Source organism: Macrobrachium rosenbergii, chromosome 40 (genome assembly GCF_040412425.1).
Source record: "Macrobrachium rosenbergii isolate ZJJX-2024 chromosome 40, ASM4041242v1, whole genome shotgun sequence".
NCBI classification, from domain to species: Eukaryota; Metazoa; Arthropoda; class Malacostraca; order Decapoda; family Palaemonidae; genus Macrobrachium; species Macrobrachium rosenbergii.
The window spans coordinates 15,354,862-15,372,665 of NC_089780.1; the positions used below are offsets into that span (position 1 = coordinate 15,354,862).

General features: G+C 38.3%; 1 protein-coding gene across 12 annotated transcripts in view; it reads right to left on the reverse strand.

The window, feature by feature from the left end:
• Positions 1-269: 269 nt before the first annotated feature.
• Positions 270-17,804, reverse strand: part of LOC136826154 (uncharacterized) — a 61,220-nt gene continuing 43,685 nt past the window's right edge. For 5 of the 12 annotated variants that reach the window (XM_067083180.1, XM_067083178.1, XM_067083182.1 and 2 more), the window contains one exon: positions 6,682-8,833. In XM_067083180.1, coding sequence (XP_066939281.1) covers positions 6,817-8,817 — 2,001 coding nt within the window. In that variant the 5' untranslated portion in view covers positions 8,818-8,833 and the 3' untranslated portion in view covers positions 6,682-6,816. Of the gene's footprint in view, positions 1,283-3,353; positions 3,434-4,859; positions 5,991-6,212; positions 8,834-14,473; positions 15,858-17,804 lie in introns of those variants that run through there. The other 7 variants (XM_067083187.1, XM_067083186.1, XM_067083188.1 and 4 more) reach the window with 6 other exon arrangements.

The window sequence follows — 17,804 nt, forward strand, 5'->3', positions numbered from 1 at the left end:
TAACAGTATAAAATTGTGTTCCTATCAGTTAGGCTTCACATATCTTGAGGCTTCAGACGAAGAGATATTACAATTGGTCAAGCATATCATAACGTCTTTAGAATAGAGAGGAATCAATTTAGAGTTTCGGAAGTGTGTCAGACAAACAGAGAGAGAGAGAGAGAGAGAGAGAGAGAGAGAGAGAGAGAGAGAGAGTCCTGCAGAGTGGTGGAGAGAAAGAAGCTGCACGTACTCTTTTTCTAGCCTTTATTCTGTTCCAAAAGACCACATTTTATTTGTTTTTCTCACATTTTGTCTAATACATCGTAATCGATATTTATCGTGATTTGTCTTTATCGAAATTCTTTTGGAGTCCGAACGTGAAATGTTTTAAGTTTTAATTAAATATTAGTATTCATTTCATGGGCTTTTACTTTTAAAAAGATGTATTTGCTAATATTAATTGGCGCAGATGCCCAATACTTGACAGATTTATGGAGAATTTTCATTGTGTTAAAAATATAACATTTTAGCAACGCCCGCAGTACGACTGAACAAAATTCTTGTGTCAAAAAAGAAGAAAAAAGTAATTTTTTGTTACGCGCTGCTCTCTCGCACAGGTGAAAGCATTAGAACATATTAACTCAGTCACTGGCATATGTAATGTAATATTGTTTTCTCAGAAAGCCAGATTAATTCAAAACCTCACAAAGCCTCATTCTCCAAACGAACTTAGACCAACGCACCGTCTTTTTTGAGTCACGATCAATTATAAACCAAGCTTCATCAGTGTTAAAGTCACTCGGCTGATGGCTAATGTCTCAAAAAGGTTACATTCAGCCCCTGACATATAAATATATCACATTCAAAGGTTACTCCACCACTGCCTCTTGACGACTTTTTCTTCTTTTCGTTCCCGAGAACGATAACGAAGTAACCGTAGAACGTTCATGAACCACCCACCCGAGTCCTTCATGACCGGGCTTGGCCGTTGAAACGCCACATTGAATACTGTTCTAGGCTGATCATTCCTTATCCTCTAATGAATGCTGAACTTGGCCATATTTTCGTTGAATAAGTACACATAACAAAGCGTTTCACATTTTTCATAAAGAAACAGAAAAGGTTTCTTGGTCACGTATTCACTCACATACAAGGAGATCAATGCGTTAACCAAACCTCCACGTTGTAGTTCTATCACGGTTGGGTTTCAGTTGCTTAGACCGAAGTTTCAGTCACAGGGAAAACGTCACTTTCCTTCTGTGTAGTTTTCATCGACAGTAGAACCACGAATTTTGAAAATCTGTAAGAAAAAAAATTATTATAAGTAGCTGTAATGGAAGAAAGGCTTAAGAACAAAAATACGTCTACAAATATGCCTGCAAAAACACGAAGTGTAGACGTTACTGAGAAAAGTTGGTTTTTCCTCAATCAGATTTAGTTTTCCCTAACAGGCTGCGAGACGAGGAACTTGGTAGATTGCAATAAAACTGACAAAAAAAATGAACACAAGTTATAACGCGAGGATTGCATCGAAAAATGGCAGGCAAATTATTACACTTGAAATGTCACCGAAGATCAACTATGTCGAATGCGAAAATGTAGGAATTTAAGAGATACGATGCGTTAGAAAAATGACTGTAAGGGAAAGAATGCAATTAGGAACAAATACAGGAGAAGGAATTGGGGAAATAAATCGTTGGGATAAAAATCTTAAGAAAAATATAACTCCTTGCCAGTGAAACCATTCCGTTAGTCCAGTATTCATATGTGTAATCTTAATATTTGATATGTTTTAATGAGAAATGTGGACGTAAGCGAAAGACTTTTATATCTTACAAACAAGTAAAGTTAAATGCAACGAACCTTTTTATTCCAAACCGAGATTTTCCTAGTTCTTGCTTAGATTCAGTTTATAGCCTATTTATAATGATAGAAGGTTTAGGGTAATGTAAGAACAGGTCTTCAAATGGCTTTTGTAAAGCACTTGCGATGCAATTGTGCCTTTGAATTAAAGGTACGTACATTCGCGCGTACACTGTTCTCAGCCAGACTTCTAAGATAAAATTGCTGTATCTGCGCGCACGCGCGCTTCTGTTTTTGTGAGTATTCGTATTGCGATTCGTTAGCTGGTAATGAACAGGTGAAAAATGCATATGCCTAAGCGTCTTATTTACATATTACACATTACGTTTAAAATTTTATATTCAGCTGTATACTACACAGAATTGCATTCTTGAAATAATATGTATGCACAGTGTGGAGATCCGTGGATTTGTTGGAGTAAGTTATGCACGCGCGCCGTGCCTTCGTGCAATAGTGTATGTAAAAACAAAAACATCACAAATACATGCCGTCGTGCTGTATCTGCAAATAGTGGGTACCCAAATCAGAACAGAACATGAAGAAATACAGTCTAACAAAGACGAAATTACAGTGTATATACACTATCAGACCTAGATTCTCTGTCAGCTTTTTATTGTGTGCTCTTAATTCCATGAATTTCCATCTTTATGGTGTTAGTGACACGTTGGAGATCCCTGCTGACGTGTGCCCCTCTGTTGTCCTAACAAACTCATTGGTCTTGTGATCTATTTGGTTTCTGTGACTGCTGTCTATAGGTATCCAAGTGCATTTAATGATGTCCTTTGGTTTGAGAAGAGTACCTCTAATTAGGTCTACCATATTTGGAGCACAAGATAACAAATTGTAAATGTCATTTGTATTTTTTCTAAGATACAAACTTATGCTTTTATGAGTTTCTCGCGCAAGACAGCTGTCTTGACTCAAAACAAAATCCTATCGCCTAGGCCTATGGTTTCCCGGGCCTTCCGTACCCATTGTATATCCTCCATACCTTCTTTATTCCTACCAGCAAGAGTTATATTTCTTTCTGGTATTTCATGTATAACATTCAGCAGTTTGTATATTGTTGTATAGCACACGCTAACACATATATGGAGTAATCAGTTAGTCCCTTTTATGCATTTGGTGTTAATATATACCTATTCTACTATCTCCATCTGTTCTTTGTGAATGAATATAAATATTACCCTCTTCCAGATCACCGTTCAAGGTTCAAGGTATTTCCAGCTCGACCTGGTGCTCCCTGAGGGTAGGATCACATATATATATATATATATATATATATATATATATATATATATATATATATATATATATATATATATATATATATATATATATCTATACATATACAAATTATACTTATAGTATATCTTATGTCTCTGTAATGTAACCTTATCATGATATATATCGGTCTTTCTTGATTTATAAACTTTAAAACCAATATCAAAAAAACCAGTATAAAAAAATAAACAAATTAAAACAAAAAAACTTAAGTTTCCCCTTACTAGTTGTCCGTGTGCAACAGAGACGACTCAGGCCGGAGGTTTGATAGCAGCTGAGGTGACGATTCTCTCTTCTTCCAGACCTGTAACATTCGCACTTTAATCCTTACCAGGATGGGGGGGAATGGTCTATTGTATAATCAGGATTTAAAACTTAGGTAAACACGAGTCAGCTGGCGTGGAAGATGGCGTATGTTACATTAGTTTTGTGTGTGTGTGTTTACATGTGTGTGTGAGAGAGAGAGCAAAATGAACAGTATCCTAGTGTGAGCGGAGTAGGAGGGGAGGAGGAATGAGGGAGAGTCTTTTTATAAACATGATAAGGAATGTGCAAAGTGAACAACATCCTACTGTGAGAGAGAGAGAGAGAGAGAGAGAGAGAGAGAGAGAGAGAGACTTTGATATTTAGAAGTAAGTTGAGGAATGTGCAAAATGAAAAACACCATACTGTGAGAAGAGGTGGAGAAAAGTAGCTTTTCTTAAGGCCGATGTTTTCCTCGGCTGCCTCCCACCTTGTGTGGCTTCATGAAATGTATTTTGGGTAATCAAAAATGAGTTTCAATGAAGGAAATCCTTCTTAGCGGGTAGACAACCTCTACATTTTGTGTGGATACGGTTTAAAAGAACTTAGGCCATTTGATTATAGGTTATGAATTTAAGCCGTTCCAGTATTGCCACATGTCGTTCCGTGTATCTTCTATTTATGCATTCATAACTTTCTCGCTAAGTAAGTCTTATGGTGTTACGTGGTGAGTACTCATCGTCTTCAGAAACAACTAAAGCTAAACATATCATTGACGTTGTTGTGTACTTGCATGCAGCAGACTGGAGACTTAAATGTGACAAGGGTACTAGCATGTATGGGTCACAGAGAAATCTAGTGACATGTTTAAAACAATGTTTCAGATCTCACTGTCACAAACACCAATGATTCAGTGTTCGACATGCCAGTGAACAAAGAGTATACTTATTACTTGCAACAGCTTCTACCACCATGCTTTTGTGCCTAAGTAATATGTAAAGAAACCCTAGATTGTGGGTGTAATCAAGCCTTCCCCAAAGATCCAAGGAAAAAATGGAGGTCCATTTCAATAGCTTGAAAGGTCAAGGACCTAGTAGTAGTCTAGGCTAGTGTATCATACAATTGTTCAACATTTGTCGATGACTTTTTCTCCATGGTAATTGACTTGTTTTCACCCTGTTTGTGATGTGTGTGCAATGATGTTGCAACAATAAGTATATATATATATATATATATATATATATATATATATATATATATATATATATATATATATATATATATTGAGTGTGTGGTGTTATATATTCATGCACTTGTATGAATGTATGGAAATCAGTGTCTTTCCCTATTACGTAATATTAGCTCATGTTGACCAAAAGAAGAAACTTTCTGGATAGTTTAAATATTTTTCAGAGTGCAACAGTGATGTGATAATCAATATCTTACACAAATATTGAAAAATGAATAATCGAAAAATAAACACTTACCACTCCAGTGACTGGGCGAAAGAGGGGCAGGAGGCTGAGCGACCAATCGTATCGCGGTGTGGGCGTTCGGGCTTCTGTGTGGACTTCTGGGACTGTAGGGGTGGCGCGGAGCTGGGTTTGGTAAGCCGTGAATGATGCTGGCATGGCGGTATGCGGGGCGAGGATAATGAGGATTGTTTGGAGGGTAGTAGGCATACGGATAAGGCCGAGGGTATGGTCCTCTCGGGTAATGTGGAGGGTTATGGATGTTGTGATTGCTTCCTGGATTAGTGTACGGGTGTGGGGAATGTTGACCGTATGGTACGTTCGTGGGCGGTTGGGGCACTTGCGAATAGTGTAAAACAGTGATGGGAATATTGTGAGGGTGTGTAGAGTTTTGCGAGGGCATTTGTACTGGAGCTGCTGATGCGTAACCGGCATGCTCTTGTGTTGGCTTCATGTTTTGGGAGATGTTTTCGTGGACTGGTTTTGGAGGGTGCACTGGCATTTGAGGACGTGAATAAGGGACTGGATGTGGATTTCTGTTGGTGGGTGTGAACACTTCATCTTCCAGGTGATCTTCTGGTGGAATGAAAGATGGTTCACTGTTGGTGGACAGAATTGTTGTTGGTCGGGATATGGGAGGTACAGAGTGTCTGGGTGAAGGCCATTTACTTGGTTGCTGCGGATTAGATGGAGGAGGATGATACGCAGGCGATGCTGTTGGTTGCTGAGGGGACATGATAGGAGGGTGATGTGAAGGATAGGAAGTAGCGGGGACAGGATGAAGGGAGACAGATGGTTGTTTAGGAGAGTGAGTGACTGGTGGATGCTGAGGAGACAAAGTAGGGTATTGAATCAAAATTTGACTGGCAGGTTGAGGGGGCCCAGCTCTCTGGAGTGAAGATGAAGTGGGAGGGGGAGCTTGATTAGAGGCTTCTAAATGCTGAGATGAGACTGGGGTCTCAGGGACTGGGGAAGAATTTTGATAAACAGGTGACAATGACACAATAGGACATGGGGAGGAAGAAGTAGCATGATTAATGGGGGCTGTGTCAAGATTGTTATCCTGAGTATGAGAAGATGCAGGGGGTGTAGGATTATGCTCTCTCACCAGATTTAGTCTTGCATTTCCTCTAGAACCATCCATACCTGCAAAAAGGGGCAAACAGTTACAGTTATTTATATGACTGTATATTAGCAAATGTATGCAACATGTAACTAGAAACTCAGGTTTGCAGGCTGCAAATGTGAATATTAGAAAGCACCTAGGCGTCTTGAAATCTGGAAATGCAACACTCATATATGTGTAGTATTGGCATTATTGAGATAAAAGAAGTCCAGTAAATAGTGAAGTCATAGCATTCAACTTACCATTATTTGTGACTTTAATTAGTTCATCTAGTATCTCCTCTGGTGAAGAATTGTTCCAACCCCAGTCTTCTAGTAATTGCCTTGGCATACAGAGTTTGACCAAGACCAAGAAGTCTTTTCTCAGTCGCTCCTTAGGGTTAGGGTCCTCGGAAGGCAGGGCACCACGACGTTTCACTAAAGAAGCCAGTAATTCATCAATGGGGCAGGTGAGACCTTGCAGCTTTGTGGCTTCAGGTACAGGGACTGATATAAGGTCATTCAGCACTAATTTCAGACGATTAACAAATTCGTCATCATTGTCTTTTTCTTTAGCGGTTCTTTCAACATCTGCAGTGTTTACTTTATTCTGAGATTCATATGGAGTCCTCACATTCTGTAGCTGTTGAGTAGAACAAGGAACAGAGGCTGGCCTATTACCTAATGAATTATTATTTTTGGAAGTTATGGAAGTTCCAATAGGAGGTTCAGAAGCTGATCTCATATTGTTTAAATATACTGAACTATGGAGACAGTGAAGTTGTCCAGGGCCAACTAAGCCCTACCACTGACACTTGAAGGCTTAGGTAGCTTATTACTTTCCATAGTCATGCTCTCATCATCATCATCAAGCACAATAATTGTTTCTTCTTTTTGCAGCTGCTTCTGATTGGGGTTGTTCTGTAGGTTTTACATCTAGTTTAGCAGATCGTTTTGATGAAGGGTGCTCTTGTTTGTCTAACCATCGTTTCCTAAAAGACTTCTTAGGGTCTTTGTTAGAAGATTCTTCCTTCTCGTCATTTACTCTTGACTCCATATTAGATCCACTTTCTCTCGTTATTGCAGACCTGTTTTCTACATTTTTTGTTGCCTGCTGCTGTGATTCATCATGTACAATGTCAGTCACCTCTACATAAGTTTTAGGCGAACCTACAGACGTTAGGTTTTCCATACTTGGTTGACTTTGATGTGAAGTATTTAGACTATGAAACCGTTTCAGTTCAACACCTAGGGGACTACTAACAGGTGATAACATCTGAGTTTTCTCATTGAGCTTACTTTTGCTAAATTTTTCTTCTTGTGAAGGTGGAGGTATTGGAATCAGCTCTACACAAGGCTCTGGTGGTTGCCTAGGCCTTCTTGTTGTGGCTTTATCATGTGTGATTTCAACTTCTGTTTGCTCCATCACATTTCCTTTTTGTGGTATGAAAGAGAGTTGAGGTTTAATTTCATTTAGTGAACTTGCAAATTTCACAGATGATACATCATGAGAAGGGACTGCAGTAGAGTGTTTAGAGGTATGTACCTTATTTTTAATGTCTTGTGGCTCAGGTATTTGGAAAGGATTTTCACAAGATAATTCATTCGGGCTCTTAGGATGTGGAGAACTTGTTCGTGCATGATTTCCATGTATGACTCCACCAGCATAACCCTCACTGACTCTTACATGTGGTGACCTTGGGTCTTGTAAGTGACCTTGTGGATTACTAAGTAGTTTTGGCCGAATAGGGATTGGAATACCTGATCCTGGGTATGGGTGTTTTATAGAAGTAGGCGATAGTTGTTCTGGTGGAGCTGTTCCAACAGGTAAAGTACGTTGGGTTGGTATTCTGTATGCAATCTCAGGATGGCTCGGTTGTACTGGCCTTATTTCAGATGTAGCAGGATGAATGTGACGAATTTCAGAAGGTTCCACCCTATGCTCAAGGTGCAGTTGAGGTACAGTGGGTGGAGTATGATGTATTGCTGGCCGTGGTATTTGGTGAGGATCATACGGGTAACCTTGGGAGGCGTGAGGTATGGAAGGGTGACGTTCATGAGGGGCATTCGGTTGTGCAGGCCTTATGACAGGTGTCCTGGTCAAGGAAGCTGGAGTAGAACCAGGGGGACCAACGTAGGGATATCTGTTTGGATAGCGTGGTACTGCATAATACCGGTGGGCCTCATTTGGGTGTATAGGCATTCTAGCTGGAACTGGATATCCATGATTATAAAAAGGCCTGATTTCCATCCCATAAGTGTTCTCACTGGGGGGTCGGAATGCAGGATGAAAGGGATGACGAATTCTTATATCTTCCGCATGCCTCAGAGTAGGCGATAGAGGAATACCTTGAGGGGGGAGTCTTACTCCTCTGCTGTAGGGGTAATTAGGAGCCACTCTTTGTATCTCTCCATTATGATCCTGGTGGTTAGGATGAGGCTCTTCAACTACGCTCTCTGATATATCTCCCCCGATGCCTACGGCAGAACAAGCCCGAGCTAGTATGTCATCAGAACTGCTAGGCTGTTTTTCAGATTCCCTGACTTCATGAGGAATTTCGGTTGCCTCTAAAAGTCTCCTTTTCTTTGGAATGGGTTCGATCTCGCGACTTGAGTTCTGTGCTGCAACAGCATCTGTGCTCAAAATCTCACTCCGGTTCGAAGGTGGGGAGTTGGCATTGGCCATGGCCAATGAGGGCGACATCGAGTTTGCTGTTTCTGCCGTTGAAAGTTCCTTTGAAGAAAAACTAAGTTCTTGGCTCTGCAAGGAACCGAAGGGGTGAGGACGGACACTTTCTTCAGCCTGATGATGGTCAGGATTTGCCAACAGCTCCCTAGGGTCACGCAGTTTGAGACCGGAAGAGCTCATGCCGCATTAGTTCATTCTGTGGGAAGAGGAGTTGAGTATTAGAGACCGTTCAGATACATATTTATGCATACACATGTATTTTGTAACATATATACACTTACATATGTTGTGAATGAAGTATTTATGCAAACATCAGCATGCACACACACATTGACAGACATGTATCATAATTTTATATATATATATATATATCAATATATATATATATATATATATATATATATATATATATATATATATATATATATATATATATATATATATATATATATATATATATATATATATATATATTTATAAATTTGTGTGTATGTGTATTTATAAACTGTATATACACATAAATATATGTACATATATATATATATATATAATATATATATGTATATATATATATATATATATTATGTATATAAAACAAAACAAAATCAACACAATAAACTTTACAATGAGACTGACTGTACTTCAGTCCTGATCACAGATGAGTGGATGACAAGAGTATTTATATCAAATATGCAAATATTGAAACAAAACAAACAAAATATGCTTTAGAGGACCTCAAAGAACAAAGGAATAGACTTTGACAATTACCTACGAGTAGAACTCCCTTATGTTGAAAACATCTAAAAAAGTAATGGATAACATCAGATCTGACACTGAGTCTATTTTTCAGAGGCCTCAAACCATGCAAACAAAGGAAGCTAATGGCAGTTTATATAAATACCATGCAATAATGATAATAAGATCTATGTTGTGAAAGACTGGCAGATCCATCTCACGAAGATTAACTGAGCATACACGATCAGTAAGATATACTTCAGGAAGCTTTATGATTTCTTACACATGTGAGGGCGTCTTGGCTGAGAGCTGTGAGAAGGGCAGCTAGAGGTGGAGATGTGAAGAGATGGGTGGAGTTTTATGGAAGATAAAAGATGGGTGGAGTTTTATGGAAGATAAAGCATGGGTGGAGATTTATGGAAGATAAAGCATGGGTGGAGATTTATGAAAGATAAAGCATGGGTGGAGATTTATGGAAGATAAAGAATGGGTGGAGATTTATGAAAGATAAAGCATGGGTGGAGATTTATGAAAGATAAAGCATGGGTAGAGATTTATGAAAGATAAAGCATGGGTGGAGATTTATGGAAGATAAAGCATGGGTGAAGATTCATGGAAGATAAAGCACAGGAAAGACATGAGTGGGGAATTTCACAGAGATCTTTTTTCGTCTCACTGTGTTGAAGGCGATGTTGGTGTGATGACAGTTTCAGGTTTGCCCACATCCCAAGTAGGTTTTTAATTGCGACGGGAAAAACTTATGGAAAAAGAGACTGAACAGAACTTTTATCCAAGCATATATCCACAAAAGTGTAGAACAGGCCCTAGGGCTGAAAGCACAGATGGAATAGTAACGTATGTGCGTTATGGCAAGTGTGGAGGGGCATTTGATAAAGGCACAGATGATGGCAATTTTATTCACTGAATAGATTCACCAGTGTTTGCCCAGTAGGACGGTAGTGCCGTCAGTGCAGCTCACATGGTGCACCATAGACATTACTTGAGGTTCTTTATGGCATTCCTAGCTGCAACCCCTTTCATTCCTTTTGCTGTACCTCAGTTCCCATTCTCTTTCTTCCATCTACCTTCCACCTTCTCATAATAATTGTTTCATAGTGCAACCTCGAGATTTTCCTCCTGTTTCACCTTTAAAACCTTTTTACTCTCAATTTCTCTTTCAGCGCTGAATGACATAGGTCCCAGTGCTTGGCCTTTGGCCTAAATTTTATATTCTAATTGTAGTTCCAATTCACCAGTGCTTCATCCCCGAAATGAAAAACTGTTGGAAAAGGAAAGGTTGTCATTCAAGTGTTTGTGAATAATAGACATTAGGCTTAGCATCCACAGCTGATCAGCATTGAAAGTTAAATGTCCACTGTTTCAGTCAATCGACCAGGATATCTCATTAGGTCTGTCAAAGTTTCACACACACATTCGGTAGGCATTCAATATAATTCAAGCAGAACTTGATGCTGGAACTGACATTGAGATAACGGACTATTTGCAAGTAATTCATAATAGCTTATTCAGTAACTCATCAAAAGACCAGAGGATAGATTTTAGCCAGAAACAAGTAATGCACGCAGAAAGATTATGCGGAAGAAAGTAGGCATACACGTTTACAAAGGCTACTCCCAGGGATCAGTGGATAAATAAAGAAAATGATTGAACTTCTAGAGTTGTTGACAGAGAGAGACTAGTCGATACAGGAAGGTTATGAGTTTTCACAGCTGGAATCTTCATAAAGTTATTTCCTACTTAGAGGAAGGTGAAGAAGAAACTGAAGATGTTCTTTATTAGTCTTGTATTTACCATTTAAGCTTTAGCATTTACTGTACAGTATATTTAGTTGTATTCTTCTGTCACGAGGATAAAATATCTCGATGTACTCCACAATGAAAGTGAAGGAGAAACCAGAGAGAGAAAGGAAAAGTTCTTAATTTGTCCCAACAGTTTCGCCTTCCATCAGGCCTCTTCCGGGGAACTTGATTGACTAATCAGTTTAAGAAAATCATATACTGGACATATGTTTACATTTCACTTCAAAACTTACATACTGTAAAACATAAACAAAATGGTTAACGGTACAGGATAATATGAAATATAAATTGTTTAGTACATAGTTCGTTCAACAGAAAAGGTTAACAGTCTAATGAGGCTAAATAGGTAATTAGTGAATACCTAAGTCAGTATTACATAATTTGTACTGATTTTTCATGATATTTAGAAAGAATGGGTCTGTCTTGAATAAGCCTATACTGCCATTAAAGTTATTGTTTTCACTATATTGAATACATGCCATTACTATTAGATTCCTCTCTGTAAAATTATTGTCTCTGAACAAGATTCTTGCTTTAGACCACTGAATTGGATAAAAACATTCTATAGCATGTGTACTAATGGCACTTTTTCTTTGATCAGTAGCGATACTATACTTATGTTGTGCAGTTCGTTTCTCAACAGTTTTTGGTGATTGTCCAATATAAGATTTATTGCAACCACAAGGAATTTTGTATACTACCCCGTTGTCGTATATGGGGCTGTTTCTTATTAAAGTTCTGCCAGTGGTATTGAGATAGGAAAATACAACAGTCACATTTAGTAATTTAGGTGGGTGGATAATATGATCGAAAGCTTGCATGTATGGCAAACACAGTATATTCCTATTAAAATTCCTATTTTCTGCTAGTGGAATAAAAACGATTTTTTGGCTAGGTAGAAACACTCGTCTATATCATGTAAAGTAAAATTGTGCTTAATTCCCAATCCATATGTATAATCTATCTCGTCATCAAAGAATTCAGGGCTGACTAGATGAAGAGCTCTTAAAAACATAGATCTTATTCCTGACTGCTTTACTTGTTTATTATGGAAAGATCTCGCATTGATTATCAAATTATTGTTGCTACATTTTCGATTTACTTTAAACTTTAAAATATTGTTATTTCTAATGACTTTAACATCCAAGAAAGCTATACTCTTATTTTCTTCCTTATCAACAGTAAATTGGATCGAAGGTTACTAACCCATTCAAATTGTTAATGTAATGTCTATGTCCAAGTGAATTTTCCAGATGCTAAATTTGTCATCAACATAATTGAACTATAGTATATTGTTGTTTTAAATGGAATTAGCCAGCCTACTCTCATAAAATTCCATTTAAATGTTAGAAAGCACAGGTGAAAGGCAGTTCTCCATCTGCATAACAACTTTCTGCGTAAAATATTTACAGTATATGTATGCACGCACACGTAAATCACGTTGCTTATGCGGTATGCACATTATTAACGGTTTCTGTGGAACTGTACTGTATATATATATATATATATATATATATATATATATATATATATATATATATATATATATATATATATATATATATATATATATATATATATATATATATATATATATATATTTGATTATATGAATATATTTGATTATATGAATTATATGTTTGGATAACTCCCTGTCACCCTTATATCAAATCTAAAATGCATTGGTTTGAATCATCTCTAGAACGGATGCGCTTATCAATCTATTTCCCTTTGAGTATAAGTTATCCCCAAGTTAAAGCGAATTCGGTATTAAGGGGTCTTTGCTGGGTATATGAGGGACAATGCTGATATAAACGAAACTGTTAGGGAAGAAAAGTGATTCCTTAAGTACGCCAGAAGGAGTGGGGAAGGGCTAGATAGACCACAATCAGCAATGGCAGGAACAGACGAGTCGGATGATGGAGCTGTAATGAATGTTCAGGTAGAATGAGTGAAGATAATTATGGAGTTTTATTAGAGGGGTTAGAAACTCTCTCTCTCTCTCTCTCTCTCTCTCTCTCTCTCTCTCTCTCTCTCTCTCTCTCTCTCTCTCTCTGAGCATCCGAAATGTTGTTTTTGCAGGATGGATACTTAACAGTGTTTTAAGATACTGGTGTGGAAAAAAGCAGTTTTTTCCCTTCTTCAGATATTTGAGTGCTTTCTGAAATTTTAGAGGAATACGTACGAAAAATAAAGTAATTAAAAGAAAAATTTTTGGTCTCCGGTCCTGCAAAATCTGCGGAATAGATTGCTTTCGATTTTTCTTATCTACTTCGAGTTGAGTTCTTGAAGGATGTGATGTTTCAATCTGTCAAATAGTTTTATTATCACTAATATTTTAAGAGTAAACAGTGGCAGTCCTGCTGAAACCTGACTTGAAGTCCAGTCTGATTAAATATAACCATAAAAGGACGAAATATGGGCATCGAGTCATTGGAACTGCTTCAGCATAGATACTGTTCAGTTATGTTTTTTTTTAAATAGATGATTTGTTCTTTAATGTTATGTAACCCAGTTTACAACGAGAAGAATCGCATGGAAGGACTTAATAATGGATAATTTACCAGGTTCCTAAAAGATGGAAGATAATTCAAGTCAGGGAAAACGAAATCAAGAGGAGGAAAATAAAATCTTCGCAATAATCTAAGAGTTTTTGATTCCCACTGAGAAATTTTGCGGAGCAGCGTCCTATGTAGTACCTGTAGAGACAGTGATGCCACCTTTTGGAAGAGAGAAGGGGTGAAGGGATCTCTCTCTCTCTCTCTCTCTCTCTCTCTCTCTCTCTCTCTCTGTAGGAGTACTTATTTGGTTTTTACGTTATCATGTGAATAACAGCAATTTATCCCGTAGGGGGTTAGTCCCGTCAGTGTACCACACGTGGTGCACTGTAGGCATTACTTAAGGGTCTTTGCAGCGCCCCTTCGACCCCTAGGTGCAACCCGTCTCATTTCATTTGCTTTACTTCCATTCATATTCTCTTTCTTCCTTTCTAAAAAATGTCTCCTAATGCAACTGCGAGGTTTTCCTCCTGTTACACCTTTCAAACCTCCTTCCTATCAATTTCCTTTTCAGCGTTGATTGACCTCATGGGGCCCAGTGCTTGGCCTTTGGCCTAAATTCTATATTCTACTCTCTTCTATAACAGCAGTTTAAGCTACGAATCTACGGCAATTTAGGCAACGTACCATATACTGTTAAATGTTATTGCCCCCCTTTGCGTTGTAATAAAACACACAGCCTTCCTATTTTAGATTAATTTCACAGATTTGGTTCAAACTTACCATGATTGTTGAGTGGGCGAGGGGTCGGTGAGGAAGAACAATTATTCAAGTTGGTTTTTCTTGATAAAAAAAAATACTTCTGTCGATTTTTTTTTTCGTGGGCGAGTTAGCACTTTTTCATTGTGTTTTCAACTTTTTCATATTTTTTTTCCAACGTTTTCAGTTTTATCTCAACCTTTTCAATTTTTATTTCAACTTTTTCAATTTTTATTTCAACTTTTTCAATTTTTATTTCAACTTTTCTATTTTATTTCATAGTATTTTTTAGTCACATCAACGTGGTTTTATTGAATATTTTCTTAACCAGTCACTGTTAATTAACTGAGAGATGCTAGATGAATATGTATATCCCTTAAATACAACACGTTATTGTATTAGACTATCGAACACCGTTAGTGTATTTAATCGATGCTCATAAAAGAATTTCACAGCTACCAAAATTAAAAGCAACGGGATCCGATTAAGGAATCTAGGCTCTTCGGTGGTACCAACGGCTACAACTGTGGAACCACTCGCCCCACCAGTCAACACGGAGGAATTCTGTGACTGGACGACCTGGAAGGTAACTGACTCAACCTCGCATGTGAAAGTCTACCTAAGTCTAACCCAAGACACGTGGAAAAAGGTTCGCCCCAAAAGAGAAGTCTTGTCTTGTTGTAGTTACCACTTGGTTACTTGGTCCTTCGTTCACCAAGTCATTTCCCCTTAGGGAGAAAAACGATTTTAAAAGGTATTCTCAGCCTGTGTGTGTGTGAATGCACTACCGCGTTCTGCCGTGGGACCATTAATCAGAGTGGTTTTCGCGTGTTTGAGTGAGTGACCCGTTCTCAGAATAGCCTGCTTTTTTCCTTCTATTTTTGATTTTTTTTGCTTCTAAAGTCGTTTAAAGCGTGCTTCCAGCTCGCTTTTCCTTCTTCGTGCTCTGGTCTGGTGAAGTGATCCATTAACTGCCAAGAACTACAACAAAAAATAAAAATAAAGGATGTATGCCGTGATGTACCTGCAAATTCGCCAACCAAACGTCTTGAAATATTCACGAAATTGTCGCGTGGGATTTTGATGTAATTTCATTCTCATACCGAGGGGGGGCGGGGCGAGAACGACTGCGCATGGGCAGAAGCGTAGCTACACGTGTCATAGTCTGACATCCTTCAAAATCATCGATCTCCGTGAAGTTTTAGGCTATTCGATATTTCCTATACTCATCACAATTGAACCCGCCCACCTCGTAGCTAGCAAGCTAGCCGTTGTCTCTACTGGCGGGCAGCGGTACCAATTCGCTGTGCATAGGAGATAGGGAAATGTAGCATAGTAATTATTGGCTATATTTTAACATGGTCTTTTTTTTCTAGAGAGAGAGAGAGAGAGAGAGAGAGAGAGAGGTTTCCAGCAACGAAGAACCTTGTGTTCAAAAGTGTGCAATAATTCCTAGTATCGCGAAAACCACATTCTCTCTCTCTCTCTCTCTCTCTCTCTCTCTCTCTCTCTCTCTCTCTCTCTCTCTCATTCCAGTCATTTCCAGCGATTCGTACGACTGACAAAAAACTAAAAGGACAAAACAGAAAAGAACTCTCTCTCTCTCTCTCTCTCTCTCTCTCTCTCTCTCTCTCTCATTCATTCCAGTTATTTCCAGCCGATTCGTATGAGCGAAAAAAAAAATTAATGTACCAAAAACAGAAAAAAAAAGTTAATTACAAAGCTACAAAGGATAAAGGATTCACTGAAATCATTTAAATAGTTTCGTATGTTTTAATAGACAACCAGTGGCATCACTGTCATGACTTGGGGGCTAAGGAATAATGAATAAGCAGCAGTCAAGATGGTATTGGAAATTAGAAGTCAAGCTTAAACAGTTCTGGCTAGTTACAATAATAATACCAAAGATATTATTATTATTATTATTATTATTATTATTATTATTATTATTATTAATAGTCAGTAGATGAAACCTATTCATATGGAACAAAGCCACAGGGGCCATTGACTTGAAATTCAAGCTTCCAAAGAATATGGTGTTCATTAGGAAGAAGTAAGAGGAAGTAAAGAAGAGATCCTACTTATTGAAAAATAAAAGATTAATTAATATGAAGATAAATAGGTAAACATTCATTAAAATGCAAGAATAATAGTATTGGGGTAGTATTGTTTATAGGAGCACCACTTGTAATAAACCAAGAGTATGTGACAGCGAGATGTCACAGTTGGTAACAAAGAGCAGCAAAGGTGCCACCGACTTTGTGAGATGGTTCAGACTTAACACCAACAGCAGTGCAGGTGCTCTCACTGCCTGCACAGGACTGCCCACCTGACACCAAGAGTAGCGCAGATCTCGAGTAGTCTACTCTAGTATAGACTGCATTAGATGGCCCAGCTGACGCAAGCAGTAGCCCAGATGTTCCCATCGCCTGCATGAGATAGCCCACCCAACACCATTGCCGACGCAGGTGCTCTTGCAGACTACTTGAGATGGCCCAGCCGACACCAGTAATCGCCCAGATGCTCTCTGTCACCGACTGCACAAGATGGCCAGGCTGGCTCCAACCGCCTTCCTTTGCACCGTGGTTTACGAAGGGCTAGGATTTCCAGTCCGCATCTCTTGAATTCATTTCCTACCTGTTTTATCTTTCCAGTTGAATTAGGGTTCGTACATTGAACTTTTTATTTTCGTTCTATCCTTTGCATTTTTAACTGGGAGATTCTGAGTACCCCATGTGTGTGGGACTTGGAGCCATTTCTGAATTATGCCGATCTGTTTACACGGCAGAATCCGCAGAGGTTTCATGGCTAAACACACTTAACAGGATAGCCAGTTCCTTATTGTGTGCAGTTCCTAGCTTGCTAAGGCCAGTGACCCCTGTTGTTGACTACTGGATTTTACCAAGGGCATCCTCCAGGCGTCTTTAGTTTAAGCTGAGAAGACAAAAGCAGTTAACACCTTAACACAATTAGATTACACCGGGAGCTATTCTGCACAAGGCCACAATTTTCGTTTGTGGATCTAGCCTTTATACCTGGAGGGGTGTTTGTACCCGTAGCTTAGATCCTTGATTGAGGTACTACTACCAGTTGGGCGGTCACTTAGGGCCAGGAATACAACACACTGAAGGTATACATATCCCAGTTATATAATTCAGAGCTTTTGAATATTATTCTCGTGTCTGGATGACAGCGGACTATGCGACTTTTATGTTGTATATTATATATATATATATATATATATATATATATATATATATATATATATATATATATATATATATATATATATATATATATATATATATATATATATATATATATATATATATATATATATACATTTTTATAGAAA